This window comes from Anopheles gambiae, chromosome 3 (assembly GCF_943734735.2).
Source record: "Anopheles gambiae chromosome 3, idAnoGambNW_F1_1, whole genome shotgun sequence".
NCBI lineage: Eukaryota > Metazoa > Arthropoda > Insecta > Diptera > Culicidae > Anopheles > Anopheles gambiae.
This window is the reverse complement of record NC_064602.1, coordinates 74,991,773-75,016,834: the sequence shown is the minus strand read 5'-3', so window position 1 is coordinate 75,016,834 and position 25,062 is coordinate 74,991,773. Positions and strand designations below refer to the sequence as shown.

At 43.9% G+C, this 25,062-nt stretch overlaps 2 protein-coding genes across 3 annotated transcripts in view; one reads left to right on the top strand and one right to left on the bottom strand.

Moving 5' to 3' along the window:
* Positions 1-25,062, top strand: part of LOC5667995 (secreted protein C) — a 50,100-nt gene that overhangs the window by 9,603 nt on the left and 15,435 nt on the right. The gene's annotated exons all lie outside the window — the stretch shown is intronic.
* On the bottom strand, positions 4,019-22,677 carry LOC1270804 (lipase member H). The gene is made up of 4 exons (XM_061657670.1): positions 22,591-22,677; positions 9,525-9,624; positions 9,029-9,441; positions 4,019-4,567 (listed from the first exon to the last, which is right to left on the bottom strand). Exons 1-4 carry the CDS (start codon positions 22,643-22,645, stop codon positions 4,047-4,049), a joined length of 1,089 nt encoding a protein of 362 aa, XP_061513654.1. The 5' UTR covers positions 22,646-22,677; the 3' UTR covers positions 4,019-4,046.

The window sequence follows — 25,062 nt, the reverse complement described above, 5'->3', positions numbered from 1 at the left end:
TCGAGCTGCCTGCCATGTGTGCTATGTGTGCCCTCCCACATGCCACGAGCCACTGATCGGCGTTAGCGAGCGGTCCACTTTTCTGCCTTCCACGGGATCAAACCAATCCCGTTCAATCTCCTGCTTCCCTTTCTTCCACTTTCCCTGCAAGAAGGCGTGTGGTGAAAGTTGCGCCATCCCGTGCGTGTGGGTTGGGAGAATCCGTTGTCGAACCGCCCTGGCATTGACGACGGATAAGCTTCGGCCGAATGGGCTTCCGGAACGGAATGGGGGGAAAAATCACGTTTGGTAAATATTTGCCATTTGTGTGTATACAGCTCTGGAGGGGGTTGGGTGTGTGTGTGTGTGTGTGTGGGCAGGTTGTTGCTGTTGTGGGACGAGTGGTGGGGGACTGGAGGAAATGAGAAGCACCGTTGAAGCGGAGGAGTATAGTTTCGATGGAGCTAGACGTTGTGTCGCAGGGACACTGCCACCCGATACGGCGCTTTTCATGGTGCTTTGTTGGTGTGTGTGTTTGGGGACGCGATGTTTTGCATTTGTAATTTTATTGTTCATCCCACCCCTGGATTTTTCTCGCTGATGGTGGAAGAAATTACAAAGGCTCGATAGTGCGGGAAGGCACGATGATGATGATGATGATGACGATGAGGTGTGATGAATATGAATTATTAGTCGCCGCAGGATATGGCTCTAGGTTTGGTGGTTTTTAATGAGCAGAGTGAGGATTAAATTAGAATTTTTCCATGATGAAGGCTGTTTGTAAAGTTTATGTATTGCCTTGTTATGATATTTTCCAAAAAAGTGGTGAAGTTTTCGTAAAAAAGCATTATAAATAATAATATTTTCGAATTTGTCGATGTTTGCTGGCTCCACTGTGTCTGCCAGTTTTCGCCTTCTTCGCCAAGTGTTTGTGTAAGCTGCTCTAGATTGACATAGCGCACACACCCCATACTGCTTCTTCGATGGTACACGAGACCTTTGCCATGTGCGTGGTCGGTGTGCAGCCGAGCTTCCCAAAAGCCCACGACCAAGAAAGTACGGAATTGGTGGCAAGTGCGTCGATTTGGGCTATAAATAATTTCTTCTCCATTTCTGCGTTGGCAGAGGTCGCTTTTTTTCGCCCTCCTTTCAATCTAGTAGAAGCTCCGTCTCTCCTAGAAATGGTTTACTCCAGCTCCAAGAACTTCGGTGCGGTGTTCATACCCGTTGGAACGTTTCTATTTTCTCGCCGAGCGTAGGTTGAGCCGGTACGGCGCTGCACAAATTGAATGATCTAACATTACAGCGCGATGGCGCGCGGAGAGAAACAAACGACTGCCAATGGTACCGAGGAAGTGCCGGTTCTAGTGAAATGAAATCCTAGCAATGCGATCGCTCGCTCGTGGAAGATCTATCCGACAACGTTGCGCAACATTGGAAATTGGTTGGAAACTGCATTAGCGAGCGAACCCTGACGGCCCGGACGGCGGTGAGCTGGGTGGCGTTGAAAGATGTTACCTTTTGCTGGGAAGTGGGAGTGATGTGCATGGGATGTCATTCGTTTACGCTAATGAGCCCCGTTTGTCTTGAGCCCCGTTTGGTGACGGCACAATCAGTCTTGTATTTTGAGAGATGCGTTGTCTCCAAAGACTGACTAGCGAAAGGGCCATGCTGTTGGCAAGTCGATGGCATTGATAAATTCCATAAAGTTTGATTATTATTTTCTGGATTGTGTCACAAAAAGAAGTCGAAATGTGTATCAATTTACTTGTTCCACATAATTTGCGCAAAAAAGTTCTTTAATAAAGTATTTTTTCTATTTTTTAGTGTGTGGATTATAGATATACAGTTCATATTTCCTTCATGTTTTTTCTTTAAGTAATCAAATTATAATTTTCATGATTTAAGTACAACTTTTGTTACATCGCTTTGCTTCGAAAGAAAATAGAATCAATCCTTTTATAACGATTAACGATTTATTTGAATGCACTATTTCATCGACTCCTGCAACATTACTACTAAAACATCTGACAGGTGAAATATCTGACAGATAACGCATTACGATAATCACCTGATGACCAATGTAAACAAATTCCATATACAATTGTGTAGCTAAATACCTTTTATAATATTGTGTAAACTGTCTGCCTCAAAAGATACTCTTTTTTAAGAGATTATCAAAAGGGCAAGCGCTGTAGCTGCTCTAACCCATTAGCAAAGCGTTACTCGAAGCGTTACATGTCCATTAGTGTACTTCACGCGGTGTGGCAGACCACAGCTATTAAGACCACAGCACTGCTTCACATTTCAATTGTTGCCGTTATATACAAAAAAAAGAACACACATTGAGTTGTCATTTATTGTCACGCTTGTCTTTTAATTTTTCCATTTCCATTTCATTTCGTTTCACTAATAAAACTGCAATTTCCTGAACACAACCACCCCCATTCCCGGAAAAAACCCTTCCCAGCGCTACAATTCCTACGCTACAGTGAAATAGTGACACGTTGAGTAGTCCACCCGGTGGCAAACAAAATGGGAATCAAAACAGAACGAACGAAATCGTAAACCCCTTTTGGTTGGTGCAATCCTTTCGACTTTCCCAGACAAATAAGGGACTTTCCTGAATGGTAAAGAGAGACGGATGAAAAAAAAGAAAACTCTCATCTAGAGCTTTTTTTTGCTTGCTGCTTACTGCTTTTGCCTTCCCAACACCGGGAAGTGTCATTCGTCAGCAGCAGTGTCAGGCGGAGCGTTCGAGCGTCGTGCAACCAAGCTCATGCTAGCTGTCGGCTTTCTTTCCGTCCACGCGGGAGACATAAACTTCCTCCGGTGGTACGATAGGGTGGGATTTTTGTCCCGTTCGCTGCATGTCTTCTCTCCCCCCTCGCAGTGGGTGTGTTTGCTGACTTAATTTGTGTTTATCGTAAATTAAGCACAGGGATTTGTGGTGTGCAAAGAAGCTAGCCCAAATGGGGATGGGGTTTTAGCACAGAGTAAATTAGTTCTATTTTGCTAATGTTACAATGTGTTATTTTGCTTGAATGTAGCAATTTAGTACATTCGTGTAACGCCCTACTTTATCCGGCAGTTCAATTTATCATTCCATTTCCAATAAATACATCTTCCACAGCTGTTGTGAACATTTACCTTCATCATGACAGTCTGATAAATAATTACACACGTGATAAGCAACGCAATTTTGCTCTCCGTTTTTTTGTCGCAATTCATCATTCCACCAAACCACCATCACATCTCGCATCTTATTTCCTTCAATTTCATTCCAATATTCCACCACTTCCTGTGTGGCAGTGCCAAAACAGCGCTCAGTGTTCGAGTGTAATTTTTTCCATGAATTTCCCCGTTACACGTTCAGTTCCTATCAACACCTCATTTCCGGGTGCCATTCCCGAGGCCAGCGTGTGTGTGTGTGTGTGTTTGTGCTATCGCACATTTCGGCTGATTGGTTGGTTGGGCAATAAATAATGAAACAAAACGGGTTAACCGGCTGTAAGCGTAAAGGACATGTGAAAAAGGGGAACCGTTTCTCGAAGATTTTATTTTTTTATGTTTGCTTGTTGAGAATTTAATGAGACTATCAGTAGGGCAGGTACTGGCTGGCAGTTTTGGAAGCAAGTCGAGCAGCCTTGTTAATGCTCGGGAAGGAGGGGGATAAATCGGGGCCCATTATGTAGCGGGCCCGGCCGCCTCTCGTACATTATGATGTGGTTATGGAAAGGTACGGTGGTCTTGTGGTTTTTTCCTTTCCACTTTCTTTCCGTCCAGGGCCGACCTTCGGCAACGGGCTATGAATTTTTGATAAAAATGAACAAAACGGGAAGCAAACGACAAGCTTCGCATAACGTCCTGCAAAACTTACCATAGATTCCCCTTACCCTTTCTTGCGCCACTTCAAATGAGGTTTTTTTTCGGTGTGTTTGGGTTTAAAATTTTACAATTTATTATTAATTTGCATAAGAAACCTACCTACACACTATCGTGCGCGGCAGCTTCCAACCACCAGCCTGTGGCCTTTACCTGGAAGCTGGGCGCAGCATTTTGGCATTTTAGGATTTTCGCTGCACCGGCAGTTGCTGTTGCTTTTGCTGCTGTTCGTGCGGCATCAGATTCTTCCCGAACGGTGGCTGCGGGTTGGTGCTGAGGTAGAACTTACCGCGCAGCGTCCGATCCGTGTACATGCCCATAAACACTTCCCGCGTCATGGTGCAGTTGTTGGTGTCTCGGGTCGAGCGGCTCGCTGCACCGGAGGCCGGCGCGTCGGTCGGTTCGCACCGTTCGCAGAGGAAGCCTTGCGGGCGGGTGAGTGATTCGGCAAAGTACTGCCAGGCCCGGGCATGGCTACAGCCAATAAATACACCCAGCCAACGGTTTTTGGCCAGCTCCTGTTGGGCGCAGCCCGGCTGCAGCGGGACGCCACCGTTCGGGTAGAAGTCGACGTGCCCGAGCGGCCACGGATAGCCTAGCAGGCCGCCGTCCGTGTGGATGACGTCGACGAACTCCGCATCCTTCGGGCTGAGACGCTGGGAGGCACGCTCAAACACGTACAGCGGGAAGGCCGGATCTAAACCTGGACGAGTTGGAAAGAAAAAAAGAACTTATCAACATGAAGGACACATTCGGGCCGTAATGCAATTAATCAAAAGTCCTCCCTTCTACGTTCTTCAACGCCATGTGGTGTCCGGCTTGTTTTGCTCTTGCTCCCGCCAAGATTATTGCTCTAGTTTTCTTGTCTGGAAGGAACAGCCCAGATACCTTCTGTGCCCATACTTTGCGTTGATTTATAGCCCACCGGCAAAAGTTTTGATGGCGAACGTTTTGGACGTCGCGATCGTAATGGGTTAGCCACCCAAAGCCCGATGCGCGATGTATGAAGAAGCTTTTATCGGGAGGGGAGGTGGCCGCTTTCTGGAAAGCTTTTTAACCCTGCGTTTTATGGCGCTCGTACGCCACTCGTACCCAAACTATATATATCGAGTGGCAGTTGTGTCCCCCGGAATCCAGGTGCCAGGTCGAAGGGAGGGAAAAAAAGGGTCAGCAAACTATCGTGTGCCGTTCTTACGACGCTAGACCGAATCGAAATGGACTCGACGGTGGCTAAACGGCGTGCACTGCTACTGTACTGAGAGGACCTCGGGCGGGTGAAAGGAACGGCCCGAATGGAATGCGAGCAATAAATAAATAGCGTATAAATTTTTATCGTCATTTCCTTTGCTGCCGGTCGGGCGAAATAAATGGCCTGTGCTCTGGCGGTTTCGATTCTCGGTGATGGGGACACAAACACACAAACAAACAGAGCAGAACAGAGTAGAACAGTGGCCACAAACGATGATATAGTTTGGTTTTGGTTTGGTCCAGGAGGCAGTTTATTTAGTGCTTTTGTTTTGTTTTTTGAGCCGAGCGATGAGCCAGCCATCGAAATAGTTGGAATATACTAATGATTGATCGATTTAATATGATATTGATAGGATGTCTAGGGCTGGCGGCTGGAAGAGAGGATCGTAGGGCTGGGAATGCGTTTCACGCGGAATTTAGGAATGGTTTGGGCTCCGTTTACGAGCTTATGATTTATTCGATTTAGGGGACGGAGGAGCACGATGCTTAAGCTGAATATTGTGGTTTAGTTTTTTGTGTGTGGTCTATTTTGCAGGGTTTCTTGAGTTGATTTTTCTTTTTTTTCAATGCTGCAATGATTATTTTCTGAGAGTATCTAAAATGGTAATTTGCGCGAAGTTGTATGTACAGTATACGCTCGGTAATCCGCACCTGTTTAATCCGCACTTTTGACAATCAAATTCAATCATTTGGTCAAAAATAGTGTACTATGATTAAAAAGATAAATATCTTTCTATTTTTTTTTAAATTACAAGGTTTCTTTTTACAACATGAAAACGTATGTAATGTAATAACTTACTCATAAACCCAGACAAAAATAAGAATTTAAAATCAATCAATCAAGTGCGGATTACCGAGCATATACTGTAATCGGACCATTTTTTGTCTCTCTCTCTCTCTTTGTCTTTCTTTCACCATCACTCTCACGCACACGAGCTGTCAAATGCCAGCTGCTCTTAGAGAGCGGTACTTGTTCCGACGCAATGCGTTGCGATTTTGCCAAAATGTATGGGATTTGCGTTAACGACGCACGACGCAGCGTCAAAGTAGAAAAATTTCTATTTCGACGCACGTCGTGACGCGTCTGTCAAAATGGTTTAACCATATCGGGTGAAAATCGATATTTTTTCACGTTAAATTGTTTCGAGCGCAGTTTTGCGTTTAGTTGGACTACTAAATAATTTGATTAACAAAACAAAATAAATTTAGAGAAAGTAATTTCGTAATTGCTGCAAAACAGGGTCAGTATGCAATATGCAATAAAAAAGCGAAAAATATGCTTTGCACTGTTTTGAGCAGAACTGGAAATGATTTTACAGTTGTAATTTAACATTATAATCACATCAGAACCTATAAATAAGAGGCATTACAGGGTTTACCTAGCCAATCCGGCATCGTCAAAGCGTTATCGGTCGCCGTAAATACTTTTTCGGGCGACGTCAACCCTCAATTGGGCACTGTCATTTCTATTCGAGCCTTGTGAAGTATGAATCGGGCATAGTACAGAATGAAAGCGTCCTACTCTAATCGGTCGCTCCGGTGTGTTTGATCCATCAAGTTGTTTAAAAATACGTATTTTGGATGTTGTTTAACTTATTATGTATTATTTTTAAATGTTTACCTAATTAAATCACCAAACATATTATATTTAAAAAAAATATAAAACCAAATTGCATTGTACGGGGTGGAATTAAAAATAAAAAAAAAGAATTTGAATAATTTTTTATGTAATCAAACTTAAAAATAGTGATTTTTCTTACATATCAGTTAAACTACTCGCAAAAAAGTATTGTTTTATAGCTAGAAAGCAACAAAATATAAAGTAGGCCCAATTCATTCTGTACTTTGGCCGATTCATACTTCACAAGGCCCGAATAGAAATGACAGTGCCCAATTGAGGGTTTACGTCGCCCGAAAAAGTATTAACGGCGACCGATAACGCTTTGACGATGCCGGATTGGCTAGGTAAATCCTGTATTATGTGTTATTTTAAAATGTTTACCTAATTAAATCACCAAACATATTGTATTAAAAAATATATAAAACCAAATTGCATTGTACGGGGTTGAATTAAAAATTTAAAAAAGGATTTTGAATATTTTTTTATGTAAATAAACTTAAAAATAGTGAATTTTCTTACATATCAGTTAAACTACTCGCAAAAAAGTATTATTTTATAGCTAGAAAGCAACAAAATATAAAGTAGGCCCAATTCATTCTGTACTTTGGCCGATTCTTACTTCACAAGGCCCAAATAGAAATGACAGTGCCCAATTGAGGGTTTACGTCGCCCGAAAAAGTATTTACGGCGACCGATAACGTTTTGACGACGCCTGATTGGCTAGGTAAACCCTGTATTGCTGTTTGTTGATGTTTTTCTTTGTTAAATGTGTTGACATATCCATGCAGAACGCAGCGAACAGATACCAGCGAGCGTCACGCAATGCGTTGCGATACGTTGCGTCGAAACAAGTACCAAGCCCTTAGAGCGAATGCTGTCAGTTGGCATACTTTCTAAGTATTTACATCAGCTTGTGCTGTCCTTTGATGATGAAGAGAATAACTATTTTCAAGGATGGATTTTGATGGGAATTTGAAACTTGAATTAAAATTTTCGGGATTCATGTCACTATTTTGGTACCCTTTACATATGATTAGCTATAAGGGAACATGTTGTAATCAATTAACTACAGGCGATCCACGAAATAAGACTGTATTTGATCTTGAAATTGAAAAAAATGTCCCCAGGCGAAAGTCGAAAAAGTCGTTGGAGTGAAGAGCTCAAGTGTCGAAATCTATGATATCGTGTATTTTATATAAAACAATGTTCGATAATGTATTAATCTTATTTCAAAAGTCATTTACATGCCATAAAGATTCTAGATTGGGTAGTTGTGGAATTTATAAATGTGTATGTAACGGTTATCAGCATAAAACTAAAAAAAAAAATACATCAAGTCCTTATAAATGATTCCTTTTAACTGTCAAAATCAAAATGGTCGTATCTGCAAATCATTGTAATTCGAAAGAGTCGTACCTCGAGGGTCGTATTATACATCTAGAAGAATCATTTACATAGGCTTGCCCAACGCTCAATAGTAATATGAAGCAAGGCCTTTGCGCTTCCTGTTCCCCTATTTACTAAATCATATTTAGTACAGGTTCCTTTGGGACTGTTTCAGCATCAAATGGGACTAATTTACGGGCTAAAATGGCTGAAAAAAATTCAATAAAACTGAACTTTAATAAAACTGAAACTGAAACTGCGATGGCTGAAACTTTAATAAAACTACAATAAAGTTAGTTTGCATACTTTTATGCTGGAAAGGGCAGTAATTTTGGATAATGAAGTACATTTAAACGGCTTCATAGTCTCATCTGCGAAAGCTTGTTGCGATGGCTTCTGAATAAGGCACAATCTTCTTGAAGAAAAAGGAGAAAAGCCTATTTGCTTTATAACGAAGGCCTATTTATGGTGCAACAAAGTTTTCCATACTGATTTTTTTGCAACAAAGAAGGAAAGGGAGAACAAAACGCGATACAAAATCCACTACTCCAGTGTGTATGTGTGTGTGTGAGGCTGTATGCTACCTCCTGCATCATTGAAACAGATGAACTTTCGTTACAAGCTGCAGTGGTGTAGCGCAAGAAGTTTAAGGTTCTTTTTCTTCCATAGCCTTTCCCCCAAAGTTTGCTCACCGTCCGGAACTTTTCTCCATAATGAACCGGGACGCAGTGGAAAACGGTGGCCACTTTATCATTTTCCCATTTCCTTTCCCGGAGCTTACGGTGGCGCCGTTTTACCATTGTTGAATCTGCCCGCTTGCCCAAAGCATCGTCGAGAACGGTTGCTTCCAAGTTTGTTTAATCCCACGGCTCAACCCCCCGAACAACCAACCCAACCAATCCAACTTACCGGTAATGCGGGGCAGCTTAAGGCCCCACTCGTTCAGCGTTTTGCCAGCGAACCCAGCCACCTCCGCGCCGAGGCTGAACCCGATCAGGTGGATCTTCTCGAGCGGAAACTCGGACAGCACCAGAAACCGCACGAACCGTGCAATGTAGCGACCGACGCGCGGCCCATTCTGCACCGAGTTCACGTACCAGGGCAGCGCGGTGAGGGGGCTCCAGTCGACCAGCACCACATTGTAGTCGTCGGCGGCGAGCAGCGCATCCTTCATCTGTTTGCTGCTTTCGCCCGCCCCGCCCGGCGCCCGCTCGGAAAAGCCGTGCAGATAGATGACGAGCGGATTGGTGCGGTTCAGGTGGGACGCCCGGAGGTGCTTCTTGTCCGACACGAACAGGGTGTCACCGGTGTCGGGGTTTTGGCTGCGTGCGGATGGGGGTGTTTGGAGACGGATTAATGGTTGCATATTGTCGGATTTGCCATTTGGGTGACCGTGCGGTCTTACCGTGTGAAGAGAAAGAACTGTATATCCTTCGGCTCCCGGATGGGGCAGCAATTATCACAGTCACCGCGGGGCGCCGGCGAGTACATCAAAGGCAGACCACCTAGAAGATGGGATAGGAAGAAGAAGTAAATAATTATTTGATGGGTTTCAAAATAGAAGCTTCCAGGCAGAACGCTTTAAAGTTTGAAGCAATTTCATCCAAATTTTAATACGATTTCTATCTCCCGGCATTATCTTTGTTCATAAATTGTCACTAATTATATGCAAACACACATCAAATCCTCAGGTAAATTCCCCTTTTGAATTAGGGATCATGTTTGCGTGAAATCGTTTTCGGCAAATCATTGCAAAAATCTGTTATTTCCCTTGTGTTTGTTTTTTTGTGTGTACGTCTGGTGTGTGATTTTAGGTAATTTCTCATACCAAAATGGCTTCACTGCCGGACAGTTCCAGGTTTATGGTCTCTAGCCCCCACCCTCTGCACACCTTTATGATGACACGAACAGGCAAAAAAAAAACACGAACCAAAATGTCATTCCTACGAGTTCCATTAGCTAATTGGGAACGGAACTGGAACCCGAAAAAAAGAAAACACAAAACCGATGAGTAACTGTCGGTGTGGAGCTCGGCTTTTTTAATTATATTTTTATACCTGGCCAGGCAAAGAAGGGCGCCGCAGGGGACTGGTATACTGCTTCCAAGAAATATGATAGTCCGATATGGTACACAAATCTGGAGTGGGAGTGTTTGTGCTGCTTTGAAAATAGCAGCGATAAAGTAATTAGTTTATATTGCTTCGCAAAAAGACACTAAAGGAAACAGAGTAGTATTTCCTGTGCACACCTGCGTTCAGCGTCAATTGGGAAAATTAACTTGAACCTAAATCAATAGCGTACACCAAAAGGAGGTGCTTTTCTTCAATGATGCCTATCCAAAACTTCCATCTTGACAGGTGGTGAGCAATGTAATCGAATTAATTGATGGATGGATAGGGAACTTTCAAATACAACATCATCACCACCATCACCTCAGCAGCAGCACGGTAAAGCAATCGACGCTGCTCCTTCCTGACCTGACAGCAGTTGTCGCAATCTATCGAGAACATGTCGCCAACAACGACACACACACACATAAACACACCTACCGGGTGACATCGTGCAATGTGTTCGTCAGTCAAATTTGTCCCCGGAAGTGGGCCACCATTGCAGCAAGAAGTACGGCGGCACTGACACATTGCTCGTTGGGCATGTTTTGCTTTTCTCTCTCTCTCTCTCGTCCTTTTATGTCTCGTCTTCTCTTTGCTTTATATTGTTGATGGAAAATGTATTATGGAACTGGTTGTGGACAGCCCCCCGAAGGTATGCAAAGAAGCAACTAAATATGGTCTAATAAAGGAACAAGCCAGAGGACCAACAAAAAAAAGGGAACACGTAATGGCTGTCAAAGACTTGTCACGATCGCCCACAATTGAGGTAAGACGACACCAGAGTGCAATGGAAAAGTCGGTGGTGGCGATGGTTTCGAGCTCGAAAGCACTTCCCTGTGTGTGTGCTCGCGCTCGGCTTGTTGCCAGCTAGGGCTAGGTTGTGGTTTTTGGAAGGTACACAAAGAATAGGTTTTCCTTTTTTTTGGGACAGAGATGCCTGGAAGATGAATTCTTAACCTAGATTTTGAGTCAGCCTTTCACTGTGGCAAAAAGAGCACACGGCGGAGTAGGAATTGCACCGGAAGGCCCGGTTTGTCGTTGCACATCGTTTGCTGCATTTCATTAGTTTTCAGTGGTGTGTTCTTAAAAGCAAAAAAAAAGGAAACGACAGCTGAGAACAAGGATGCTGTGTGTTTCGTTTGCTTTTGGGATCTGGTGTCTGGAAGGCAAAAAAAGGAGGCAGCTTTCTTTTTGTGCCGCATTTTCAGTTAGTTTTGTGCATTAGTGCATACGTGCGAAACGGTCGGATTCGATGTTTGTTGTTTATGTTCGTGTTTCGATTTGAGTTGGTTGTTGTTGGATCAAATGTTGAATTTAGGTCACTGTTCCTGTTCGATGTTTGATACTTGTTCCTTTTTTAGATGGCTTGTTAAGGGATTAGCGTTGCTTTTGTAGCTTATTTCTACAGCTCCGGGATTGGTTTGTAGCTCATTCCGCCTCCAGAAATTGTGTTGAAATTATTATATTAAATAAATAAATACTTTAAAACGCCGAAAGGTATACAATATCTTTACAATAGATTATTCCAATAGGATTTCATGATTGAAAGTGCAACTGGAATTTTGTATCTTGTAGAAGTATTAAAACGTTGAAAAAATAACGCGCATTGCATACTTTTAGGCGCTTACTTGAGCAAACTGGCAAATTGAGATATACATAATGGAAAATCGTCTTTTTTCATTATAGAATTTGACGCATTGTAATTTACTACTAATTTTCATCAAAATAATTGTTCATTGAAAATAACATCAATGCCCATCAAAGTTATTTATAACACCCGATCATAAATGCAGTGTGAAAACCCCGCACCGCCCACAGGTCAACATACTCTGCTGCTGTGACAGCACGACCGGGTTGAAAAACAACTAGCGCATTTCCCCGGAAAGAAGCGCATTTCCTCGCACCCACCCTTTCAATAAAGCTAACTTCAAGCCTGCAGAAGATGGAGACAGAAAGCGCCTCCGAGACCGCCAGACCCAGGCACAAAAACAAACCAAACACAAAGAAGAGAGCGGGAGGGTAACGGTTTTGGCGTGAAGCTTAACGATTTCCGATATGCAAATTAATTTTACACCGTCGTTCATCCTTCCAGTCCCTCCCTCCCTTGGTGGTGCTGGTGGCCTGGGGTGAATCCCATTCTTGGCACCCGGGTCGAGCTATTGTCGAACGGCCGAAATTAGTCATTTTGTAACGCTCGCTAGTCCTCCCCGGCCTCCCCGGTCTCTGGGAAAAAGCAGCGAGACCGAGTGGAGCGTTGCGTTTTGGCGTCGAAAGCGTTTAGCTTCGGCAACGGCGGCCGGTGTGCTGTGCTGGATTGGACAGCAGCGTACCTTCGGACCGGTAAACCGGTTACGGACATCCTCAATCACGAGTTGGCACGAACTGCACAACACCGGAAATCACGTGTCTCCCGTGTGTATACTTTGTTTTCGCTCACGTTTTGCTTTTTGCGTCCTTTCCACCCATTGGTTCACTGCTCGGTGGCATTGGAATAGTATTTTGAAGCCGTTTGGCAACACTGGCAAAGCATCGTACCGCTGATGAAGGGGGGCTTCGGTACGCCCGTTCTTTTCCCAGTAACGTATTGCGACGGAAATCGTCCTTCGTCGATACAATCGGTGCTCGAATGCAGTACACTGCCCGTGTTGGCAATTGTGCCTAATAAAGCGAACGGGGACCAGTGCTGCCAAATTATGCAGATCAATTGGGTGGTCAGTTTTTCAGGCTGGAATTTGCACTGGTCGATTGCGGATGGGTTGGTTTGATGGAAGTAAATTAGTTTTTATGAGAGCGAAGAAAGTAAAAAGGTATATTTGGAACAACTTCAAAATTACCTGCCAACTACAAAGTTTATCTTTTTAGTATTAAGTTTCACTATGTGTCATTGTACATTGAGCTCCAATTGTAACATACTATCAAGTACTGCAAACAACGACCAGTCGGAGCAAACGAAGGCCAATCAGTTTTAGATCACTTTCAAAATATTTGCTCAAACTACACTAAGCCTCAGCCGACTTGCTCGTCCACCGGTCTTATCCAGTTTCGAAAGCAAACAGCAACAGCAGCAGCAGCACCATTTGCAGCGATATGGTTCAACAAATATTTGCCCCTCACACCCACGTGGGCACGTTTCGCACATTCGTTTGTGTAGGACGCAATTTGGAGTAATCGTCTTCGGGCAGTCTTCAGAGAATCCCTTCCCTTTCGGGCCGCACTGCCCAGCACTAGCACACCGGAACACACGACGACAGCAGGTTCAGGATTTACCGCTAATTATGACATTATGACGTTGGTGTAACCCCTTTTCGATCCCTTCCCGGTCGGCACGGTGTCGCATGTGCTGGACAACGCATTTAAATGGTCCATTATCGCCATTTTGAAGCGATCCCCTAAAAAGGGGACACAGGCCGGTTAGATTTCGGTGTCAATGTGACAGTTAACCCGATTCCTTTCCCGAGAGACGAGACATGTGAAATGGTTGGCGGTTGCAGGAAATGGACACTTTCACGTCCATTTCCAAATTACTTCCGCACGTGCTTTATACGGTTGGATGATCTTTTCCGGCGCAGGGAGGAAAGTTGAAAGTTGTATCATTAATTCAGAGAAATTCACAACATCTGAAAGCGTCACTCTAGACACGGAGGAAAGTAGTGTTCGAATGCGAGCTCATTTGTTACATTTTGGCGGCGTCAGTCCGTCACAAGTTCACCACTACTCGGGCTGGAAAAGAAATGGAATTGACAACCACAAGCAAGCAGTAGTGTCTTAGTAGTGAACATTTTTTTCCGGTACATTCCAACACCCCTTCTGGCGAAGGGACTCACGGGGCTAAATGTTTATCCAACACGCCAACTCGCAATCACGCTGCTCCTGCTCCTTCGTCCCTGTCAATAGCGTTCTTGGCGAATGTTTTCGGACATTTTCGGGGCAGACACCAAAGGGCGCCGGGGAAAACAGGGCTGCCCGTTTTCTAATCAGAAATGAAGAATAGACGTACAATCGAATGGGAACACCATTACGTCAAAGGTCAACTTTGGCGAAGATTTACGATAAGCAGTCAAATTACGAACCACTACGTATTAGTGAATCGATAAGCTCAAGGTTTTGGCTGAGCGCTGTGCAAGGCAAAGTATTCCCACAGGATGAGTGGCGTGGAGAACGTAAAGGATAGAACAACTAAATGGACTGTTCCCAAAAAATTGACCACTCTTCCAATGGTGTAAGAAAGTGTAACGGCACAAAACACACGCAAATTTTCCGTTGCGATACACGGATTGAAAGATAAATTAACTTTCCCATCGGAGGGAGACGCCCGACACCAGCTCATTTGTCACGAAGGTCCTGTCCTGTGGTGCGTCTACCTTTTAGTTCCTTTCTTTCGCCCATCAACCGACACCGACACTATCAGGCTGCTAGGAATGGCCAGTATCTAGTGTGACGAAATGATGGAGCTGCTTTTTTTGAGGGAGCGACCAATCCCTAGGAAGAACATATAGGCACCAATCTACCTCTACTACTACTACTACTGTTTAGTAGGCCGAATCCAGTAGACAAATGAGATTTCTTTAATCAATCAATTCTGGCTCGGGGTTGTCGAGTTCCAAGAAGGTAATAATGATAAACGGATGGGAGGAAAAGAACGCGGAAAAAGGTATCGCTTTCGCTTCTTGCTGTCTGCTTAGCGTCGACCTGAGGTGTGCTGGACAAAGATTGACTCACTGGAAGGTGTAAACGAAGCGAAGCCAGTGTGTTTGTTTGCCTTCTCACCGTCCTTGCTGGGATTATATAAAGCAGGTTAGGTAACGGAGAAAGAGAGAGAGAGTGAGAGGAGGATCGATTTCTTCACCATTACAATACAGAATTTTCGGTACGGAAAAAGAAATGTGCACACATACACACTCGTGTAAACATAAACACACATTTTTGGGTGCGAAAAGCTAGGAAAATGTCCAGCTTATCCGTCTCAAAAAAGAAGGTGACAGGAAAAAATGGTCAAACGAAAAGTGTACCAACGGAAGCAAAGGGGTTAAATAGTCAAGATTAGATCTTGCTTTTTTCCCCCGTCTGGAAATGGAAATTGCGACTAGCGGTATCGTAATGGCACACTGTATTGTTAGATGTCATCAGCACGGCCTGACTTATGTGGACTTCTCACAAAGGGGACAAAGGGGAGGGTTTTGGGACCAATGATTAAAGGTCGAACTGATTTGTGACATTTTGAAGTAAGTATGTGTGATATTTTTCGGCTTTTAATTTATAGTAACGGTTTTATCAAGTTTTCAAACGAACTAGAAGCTGAAGTCTCAAAAATAGAACAAATTTTGGACATCAGTGTTCATTGGAAAATTCCATGCTTTTTTCTGTCATACTAATACAGCGCCTACCACAACTATATGGACAGTCGTTTTCCGCGATTTACGGAATATCCATAAGAGATAGATAAAAACAGTGAATGTATGAGCTGTGCAGAATACTATTTCACATCTTCTTTTTTTTCGAATTTTTTAAACACATTTTTACACGACTTATGACGAAAAAACAAATTTATGGTCGTACCATAACTATAAACATTACACTTCCTCCAAAACATTTACGGGCGCCTTTGTAGCGGTCTAAGAGAACATCGATGGTGAAGTGGGCGGTGGGAGGAAAAAAATATCAGACTAGGATTACATTCCTTAACTATTTATGTAACGGCAGCAAATATTTATATTCTGCTAAAAAATCGTTGTTGAGCTTTTTGTGTCGCTTGATCGGATCAGTTTTGAACCGTTGTTCAGAAAATTGATAAGGCTCTCATGGCAATTTCAAAATAATTTTTGAAAAACTTTTTACATACTTTGGTTTGCGTAAAACCTTAAAATAAGTTATAAAAACACTTTTTAAAAATCGTTCAAAAATGTATTTCTTTAAAACCATTGTAGAATATGTTATTTATATTTTTGAACGATTTTTAAATGCGTTAGTTAGCACATAAAACCTGTTTTTCGAAGTGTCTTTATAGTTATGGTACGACCATAAATTTGTTTTTTCGTCATAAGTCGTGTAAAAATGTGTTTAAAAAACTTGAAAAAAATATACAAAGATGTGAAATAGTATTCTGCACAACTCATAGATTTATTATTTTTAACTATCTCTTATGGATTTTCCGCAAATCGCGAAAAACGACTGTCCATATAGTTGTGGTAGGCGCTGTATTAGGAGTTTCTACACCGTCCATTGATTCAAGATATTAAAGAAATAAATTCCGGTCAGTACAGACGTGTCATACTAGTTTTCCGTGTATGTTCTGATAGTGTTCTAGGATATCTGATAGTGCCTCCTGGAATAATCTGATTCTGGGGCCCTTCACGATTTTAGTCAGTTTTTTGTATAGATTTTGACAGTTGGAGGCTGAAATTATGTAAACACTCCATACAAAACCACACAAAAAACTAGCCTGCAATTTTCAGTCTAGATTATTCTAGCCTCAAAGCTAAAATTAGATACTCCAAGGTGCATTAAATAGATCACGTGGTGGAATCTAGAATCAAAGTGTATGTAGTCCAGGTGAAAACTTTTGTTTAAACAAGCTTTCTTGAGGCTTGACGAATACACAAAATACTTTTAAAATCTTCATTCAGAAGCAGAAGCGATAAAAATCAGCCTTCTAAATTCATACACCTTGAGATAAGCCCACCTGTATATTATACTCACTTAGATAGCTGCTCGAAAACTGCTATAGAATGCAAACAGCTGACAGGCTGAAATTTCAGCCTACGAACTTACAACGGAAAGGGCCCCTCTACCAGAAAGACAGACTCATCTTGCTATTTTCATTATGAAGTTAACACTTCTAGTAGACAATGAGAACCTTCTTTTTTTGAGCTTTCTAATCAAAGATTGTGGAGAAACGCCCATAAATGCTTATAATTATCTGGACTTCTTTGAAGTGTTGTTAGAGCTTTGCCACCAGACTTCCCGAAAAACTGCACAACAATATAAAACGCCTTGGAAAGTTGATAAAATAATCTAGCAAAACTGGTCTAATTTATTTTTTTTTTTTGAGAATTCTACAATCAGAGCGTTAAAGTCCACTAAGTTTAAGTAAAAACATGTTATAAACGATTTCGTCTCAATGTCTGTAATACTTTGAAGAATCGTATCGGAATTGCCTTTAGTTCGATCAAAGTTATTTCTTGCTTATACTTTAAGTCAAGTGTACAGTGTTTCTTGAGGATTTTTATCACATCATCTTTTAAGTATTTTTTTAACAAACTGTTTGAGCTTTGAAAGTGTAAAAAAAAAAATCACAAAAAACCTTGTGACCCACAACATCAGCTCAGCGCAAAAGCTTAATTCCTAACATTCCTATGGTTCGAAAATAGTGACCTTGGGCGACACAGTACGCACTTTACGTAATAATTCTCCAATCACACTCCAACCCTCACCAACACCCCTCATGCAATCTCACTCTCGTTGTCGTGCGCTAACGAACGAGTCATCGAACAACGCCCCGTGCCACCATTAGTTTGGCGTTCAATTAATGTAATCAATCAAGTTATTTAACCACCGCCACCCGGCAATCCGTCCAGCGAGTGTCGCCCCACTGATGACGTGTCAGTCCGAACAACACCCCGCGTCAGCTAGGGCGCTGACCCCTTCCCCGAATATCGGGCGGTACTGCGGATGTCCTTCTTGCCACTGCTCGTTCCGAAGGCCGCCAATGACTTTCCGGCACGCGGACGCCGTTTTCACGTGCTCCTCGCGGTAACAGCGAAAATACTAATCAATCGTGCGGCGTATGCTAAAAATGCTATTTTTAGCACCATTTTCAAGAACATGAGCGTTGAGTAACACGGTACCAATACCCAGATTCCTCAGTGCGTTTAAAGTCAGTCCACTGTCGTTGTTGTTGTCTGATGGCTGATAATGCATTAATAATGAGCTAGTGCTACGCGGAATCAATCGGAACAGCCCTACTGACCTGACCGTTGAGCCTGCGAAGGCTGCCGCTCGGTGTGAGTGTGTGTCTGTGCGATATGACGCCGTCGCGCGTTGTGAAGTGTTTAGCAGTCATGTAGTCATGTTTATGCGCCTAATAATGGTTCATTATAGCGAATGAGCTGCAATGGTCTCCCGCACACCGATTGATCCCCAATCGTCAGCGACCTCTAAACGAGCAAACCGTGTGTCATCCAGTCTACAGCGTGATCGTGATCCGGTAACCGAGTGTTTCCAGTTCTGCTCTAGTCATTAGCACTTTGCATAGGAATGGTTTGTTTCTTGTGTTTTTTTACAATCAATTAAAAATGTTCAATGCATTCCAACAACATGGTTGTTAGCACTTTATGATTCAAAACATCCCACCCCGTACCGTGTTCGGTTCAGCATGAGGAGCAAATAGCAAAAGCAGCAAAACCATCGACCTACTAAAAGGGTGCACACTGGTTGAACTGGCTTGTGCAGGGCTGAGCATAAGCCCGCTCGCGAAGGCCAAGCCCGACCATTTGATTCCGTGGCGCAAGTGTTCGCATGCCGGCTTGGCTTAGTATGAGGGGCAGTAAGGAGCTGGAGCTGGCGGGGGCCTCTTTTGTCTCATGCCTCTGTCTGTTGTTGCATTAACTCGATCAGGGACTTGCAAGGGTGTTTTGACATTGAACTTCATGCTGTTGGTGCGGCATTTGGTGGGGCATTTCACCATAGGTGGAGCTTTACTATTTCGGAAGGGAGGATGACAACAAACCATACCAGGGGGCACCCGTACGAGTACGGTAATCGAATGAGGATGATCCAATTTAGCTGCCGTGCATCGTGGTCGTGACTGAATGCTTCAATTTGTACCTCAGTTTATGAAGTGTTTAATTAAAGCGTTTTTTTTTCATTACAGTCTTAGATCAGTTTCGTCGCTTCCTTCTTGCCAAATCTCTCTGTTCTATTTCGTATACTCTCTGGTTGCTTTTGCACAGCTTTCACTTGAAGCTTTTTAACAACCTCTGACTGTGCTTGTCCATCAGTCAAAAAACGGACGAGTGACATGCGAACGTTCGCCGATGTCATCACTAAGTGTACTCACACGTAACGCTAGGTAACGCTACAGCAAACGAGACAGTTGCCGGTCAACGAAATCGAAAACAAACGATAACGTATTTTAACTGACATATACACATATACACACACGACCCCTCCACCCCCCTGTGTAGTGTAATTACAACCGTAATTCTCACTTCTACTCCCCTCACACCGTTTCGTAACGCTCCGCCCGCTACCGCTCGGTTGTCGCGTGCCGACGAAGCATTTGCCTTGCGAGAGTGGCGGAAGAGATTCTTTCGCGCTACAACGAGCTCCATAAAACACGCACGCGGAGGGTGTTTGAGGGGTGGGGAGTTTTAGGGCGTACGATGGCGTGCGTAGAAATGGCGTGATTTCTGCAAGCCGACTGGGCGGCCTTTTTTGCTACCAGGAATGCTTGTTCTTTTCACCTGCTGAAGTTTGCTAATCAGCCGAACTTTACTGGTTCTTCGGGTTTCGTTAGGGGTGGTGATCGAGTAAGGACAGCAATGACACATGTTGCCCCTTATCACATGGTGGAAGAAAAGGGGTTGGAATGCTCTGTTGTTTGCTGTTAATTAGCTCATTTAAGTCATAAGGGCAAAGTGGGGGAAAATGCCACAGGTTTGAGCCTTTTTGCGTAGTGGAGCACTAAATTGAACAAAGAAAGAGGTCTCGAATGGTGTTTCAAAAATTAACGAAAATTGGGAAAACATTGGTCGTTGTTGGAGATGTAAACTCATGTTCTTGACAAACGATACACAACGATTTTGTTCTAGTTTTCCTTCCCTGCTACTACACACGATTGCTCATGATTGTTAATTCAATCGATCTCGCCCTGCACTAACTGCAATGATGCATGGCCGCTAGACAACTCATCATCAAATCTAATAGATTTAATAATATACTCTAGGGGCAAATACCATCCCATCATCGCCGATTGGGTCATGGTTCGATGAATGCGCATAGCCAGACCAGACCGGGCTCTGGGCTAAGCTGTGCAAAATTATTGTATTTTTTTCTTCTCAGGGTTATCAAATGTCCTTTAGCAGACCGACGTTCAGCATCGCTCGCCCGACAGTGAGCTGGAAGGGAAAGAAGAGGCAACAACAACAAAAAAAAAAATACACATAAACACTTCACCAGCCAGATGCTAGACCGCAGCGAGTAGTAGTGACACCATCGCACTTATTGAATTAGTAATTTGATAATCACCAATTAGTGTCTTCCCGTTGCCCTGTGCTCGCTGTGGCTGCCCGGCGTAAGATGTGTGCCGAGGGAATTTCGGTCGTTTCTTCGGGTTGGTCTGTGTATCGGGTCGGTTTTTATTTTGCAAAGGCGCTAACACAATAATGCACAATGTTGACGGGCTTTTCGGGCTAACGGGCTCGATTATACGCGCCAGGGCGAGCTGAGCGGAATCTGATTCACGTTCGCAAACGTTTGGAGCATTTGAAGCATCCACCACCGATCGGATGAAACGGGTCAGGGTTAGCGTTTGTTTTGTAGGCAGGCAGTACACAGCCAACGTTACCAATAGTGCATACGGTGCAAGAGCAAATTGTTCGCATCGCTTTCCACTACGAATCGTGCAAAACCCGCGCTAAGGTTGGTTACAAAATGCAGGAAGTGATTGATGCACCGATCATTAGCCGGAGAGAGAGAAGAGACAGAGTGAGTGTGTGTGTGTGTGTGTGTGTGTGTGTGTGTGTGTGTGTGTGTGTGTGTTAAATGCTATGTTGATGTTGTTGATCAGGGTCACCATGGAAGGAGGCTTTCTTAAATTCGTGACTGAGCAATTGTCGATGGTCAAGATCGAATCGAGCTTAGGATACCTCTTCAAGCCACGCGTGAAGTAGGAAACCGACCACCGGTGAAGGTTGCTCTTGGTGGTGATGATGAATGAATGAGAGTGCCGTCGTAGGTTTGTAGAAACAAGATTGAAGATGATTTTTGATTAATTATCGTTATTGTTGTGAGGAAAATTCGGTTCATCTTGTAGCACTCCAATTATGCTCGGGATGTCAAACTCTGCACATTGAAGGCGATCGCTTGGCACAACAGAGCTATTTCGATGCCTTGGCCTATTGGTTTTGGAGCATTCAATGAAGGTTGAAAGGTTTAATTGAGGCATTAGAGATTCTAAATGATTCGTTAGAGAAGTCGTTAGAGTTCCTTGGAGTGATATGAGATCTTCTGAACTTATTTTATGTATTTCAAATTTTGAATTGCTGCTGGATCTTGGGATTCCAGATTGTTTGGAATTAAAACCCAACAAATTCCTGACTTAATTTATCTTCATTGGATATGTCAGTTTTCTGAATTAAGATAGGACTTGGTCGTCTTTTCCAATTGAAATTCAACATTCGTTGACAAAGTGGATTTTGATGGGTTAGTGGAATTTAACTATCCTTTGTAATTCCTTCTATAAAACCTTGATTATGCCTGCCAAGGTTATCATATATAATGTGTACAGAGAGATCTGATATCGTGTATAGAGCAATGTTCCGACTAAAATATGAATGTCAAAATATTTGACTTTTGTTCCTGAAATTCAAAATTTTACAGTTCTCGTGCTAAAAGAATACAAGACACTTTAGATACTCCCACCAAATCATATCGTGAGACGACTTTGAACAACTCCAAGAATTTGTGCAATCCTCCAACGTGTCAAGATGTTTGAGTTACCTAACATTGGAATATGCTTGACGATAAGACTCTAAGTGTGTGTGTTTAAAGTCTTGTATTAACGCACCTGCACAAAACTGTGTGCCACACACTGTTAGCCACCAAGCCACCATGGTCGACAGTGGCCCAAGGTTGTGTTAGGTTGGAAAGGTAAACACAAACAGACCAACACCAACCGATTTTTCTTTTCGCGAAAACGCACCCCGATTGACATATCTGTTGACACACAGTTTCACGGCGTGCTGTGTGCTTGGCTGTCGTAACCCCGTGGTAAGGGCCCTCGTCACAAGTCACCAAGGCGCAATGTTTGGCCAACCAAAGGCCATCGACTTTGGCGCGGCCGTTTGGGTCAACGTTCGGTTTTGTCGTTTGTCCTCTTCAGCTAAAGGTGTGGTGGTTGTGGGCAATATTGCAGGAAAAACTAAGGCTTTTCCAGAAGTTCAATAACCCCTTTGAAGTCCTTTATTACCCCCAGTTCGATTTTGAGTAATGGCGCGCTGGATGCAACCATTCAAAACAGAAAATAAATGCAATGGAAACCCCCGACTTATAGCCATCCGTCACGATCGACCTTTTCCCCGTTTCAATCACAAATCGCTTCAATCACTGGAAAATAAAACAAACTACACTGCTACTACTTACCCAACCATAGGGTGAACACTGTGCACAGTGCCAGCTGTCCTTCGCTTAGCACCATCTTGTGTGTGTGTGTTGTTGTTTCCTGCTGTCTATCCTATAAAACCACCTGGACGCTTCAGCAAACAGAAAGGGACCGGAAACGCACTGACACTGTTCCACTGCAGACACACACACGGGAAGCACACACACAGACAGGGCACTTGTATTGTCTCTCGCACGCCCAAAACAAAAAGAAGCTCTAACGGACACCGTGGCGTTATGGAAGAAAGGGCGCGAGGAAAAGAAAATAATTCAGGACAAGCAAGCGTCACTTCACACCGCTGGCAGTTGCTGGCCTCCAATGCCAATGGGTTTTTCGGAGCACACAGGACAGGATGGTCTGCTGCACGTTGTTCTTGTGTCCTTCTGCTTCTGGTCCTGGTCTGAAAGTCCCTTTGAGGGGGGAGAATGGGTTGGAAAATTAAACATCAGCGCTAGTACGTGCCGGCGGCGGGACAGAAGCGCGTCCCAAAATCAATACAAAAACATCACCCCGCAAATGGTGCGTCTTTACGGCGTCGGACCAATAAATTTCTTCCACTGCACTTGGGTTGGGGTTGTCGGTTTGTTTTTGGCCTGCTGAAGCAATCAGACCAGTCGTCAGTCAGTCACGGACACGGACATTCGAACAGCTGATCACGCAAACAGTGCTGGTGCAGCTGCAACTGCGGTTCGATGCAATTTAAAGGGAACTTCTCATCGGAAGCAAACGAGAGGGTGGTGGTGGAAGAGCTTGAAATTGAATTTTCCGCAATAAATCTCGCACAGCCGACTGACAGCGCACTGTTCGGTTGCTGTTGGTGTGCCGAAAATATGAGTTTTGCCCTGCTTTTTTGTTGTTGGGAGTGAAGTTTAGAGCGTGAGATTTATGATGGTTGATTTTAAACTGTGCCGGTCGGCATCAAACGCACACTTTGCAAAGAGTCAGAAACACACTGGTCTATTCTACAATAATTTCCACAAATTTCTTGCTTTGTAAACGTTCGCATATCATTTCGCCGGAGCTCGAGCGGAATGATCGCTTCTTTGCAGCAATTTTGGAGAATTTAAACCGCTGGCGGCCGCCTGTGTGTGATTTATTCTAATCGTTTGCGCTCGATAGGGCTCATTTAGCACAGTGTGTGTGTGTGAGAGTGTGTGTGGAAATGTAGTGAAAATGCAAACAGAAAAAAGGGGAAAACTTCTAGCCTACTCCGTTACGCTTGACGACCCGCTGATGGACCGATTGGGGGATTTGTAAAAGCTATGATGGGAACTTTAATTGGAGGTGTGCAATATATTCACCCCACTTGTAGGCTTTTTTGTTCTATTAAATGAAGCTACCGTACAATCGTTTTTCAATGGTGAGCAAATAAATATTTTACTCTTGCCGTTTTTGTTGCAAAAAGCAAGGTTGTTCTGCGCTCGAAAAACAATTCTGCAAGGAATTAATATTGCGCTGAGAGCGTTTGTCTTGCGCTGTCTCGATCCAACCGAAGACAAGCACCGTGCGCTGGCTCATTATTTATTCCGTTAATTGCACCGGTACATTAATCATCTACCCGGCAAAACACTGCCTCAAACGCCACCACATTACCAGCTCGTTTAGCGCTCGCACAGTGTGCACACAGGCCAAAGCTCGCGGAGATGGTTAAACAGCGAAAAACGCGACGAATAAAATCAAAACAATAACCGCTTACGCCGCCTGACACTGAATGTCACCGGGCACTCGAAGTCGCCGCCACCGTGAAGGCAAACACCGTGCCGCCAAAAAAGATGTACACACACACACACACAAACCACAAACCAGCGCCAGTGTCACGACCGAAACGCAGATCGCACCACCGCCGAAAATGTTCAACTGCAGTTCCAAAAAGATTCAATGTCAGGCAATCCATCGTGTGACATCGATTAGTGACGCGCCAGGGGGGGAGGTTTTTTCGGGCGCTGTCGCAACGCACAGGTGCTTTGTTTGGGGGCACGCTTGGTGCCAACCTGGCCTCGACCCCGCTGAAAGGGGGAGAGAGAAAAAACAGGTTGACATCGAACTTGCATCTTTGGTCGGGTGCAGCAGCAGCAGCTGCTACGCGTCTTGTAATGACAACCATTTAGAGCCGTGTGGGTTACAATGAACTTTCTGCTGACGCCTCTTCTCTAGCGATCGGATGAGAATGCGTGTGATGTTTTATGCCCCCAAACCGATTAAATGTTAAGCTGCAAAGCTTCTCACACACGTACTACAAACACCCGTTGCAGCGGTGTTGCGTGTCGGTTAAATATAATCATCAAAGCAGCGCGATGGCTTTTTTGCTGCTGCTGTTGTGCGCTTCTGTCCACGCTATGGTTGATGAAATTAGTTCAATATCGCCGGAACCTGTGCCAAGTTCGTCAGGCAGGCCTCTCGGCTGGCTTAAGCGCCGAGAAGCTTCTCCGGTTTCGGAACGGTGCGCGCGCGCG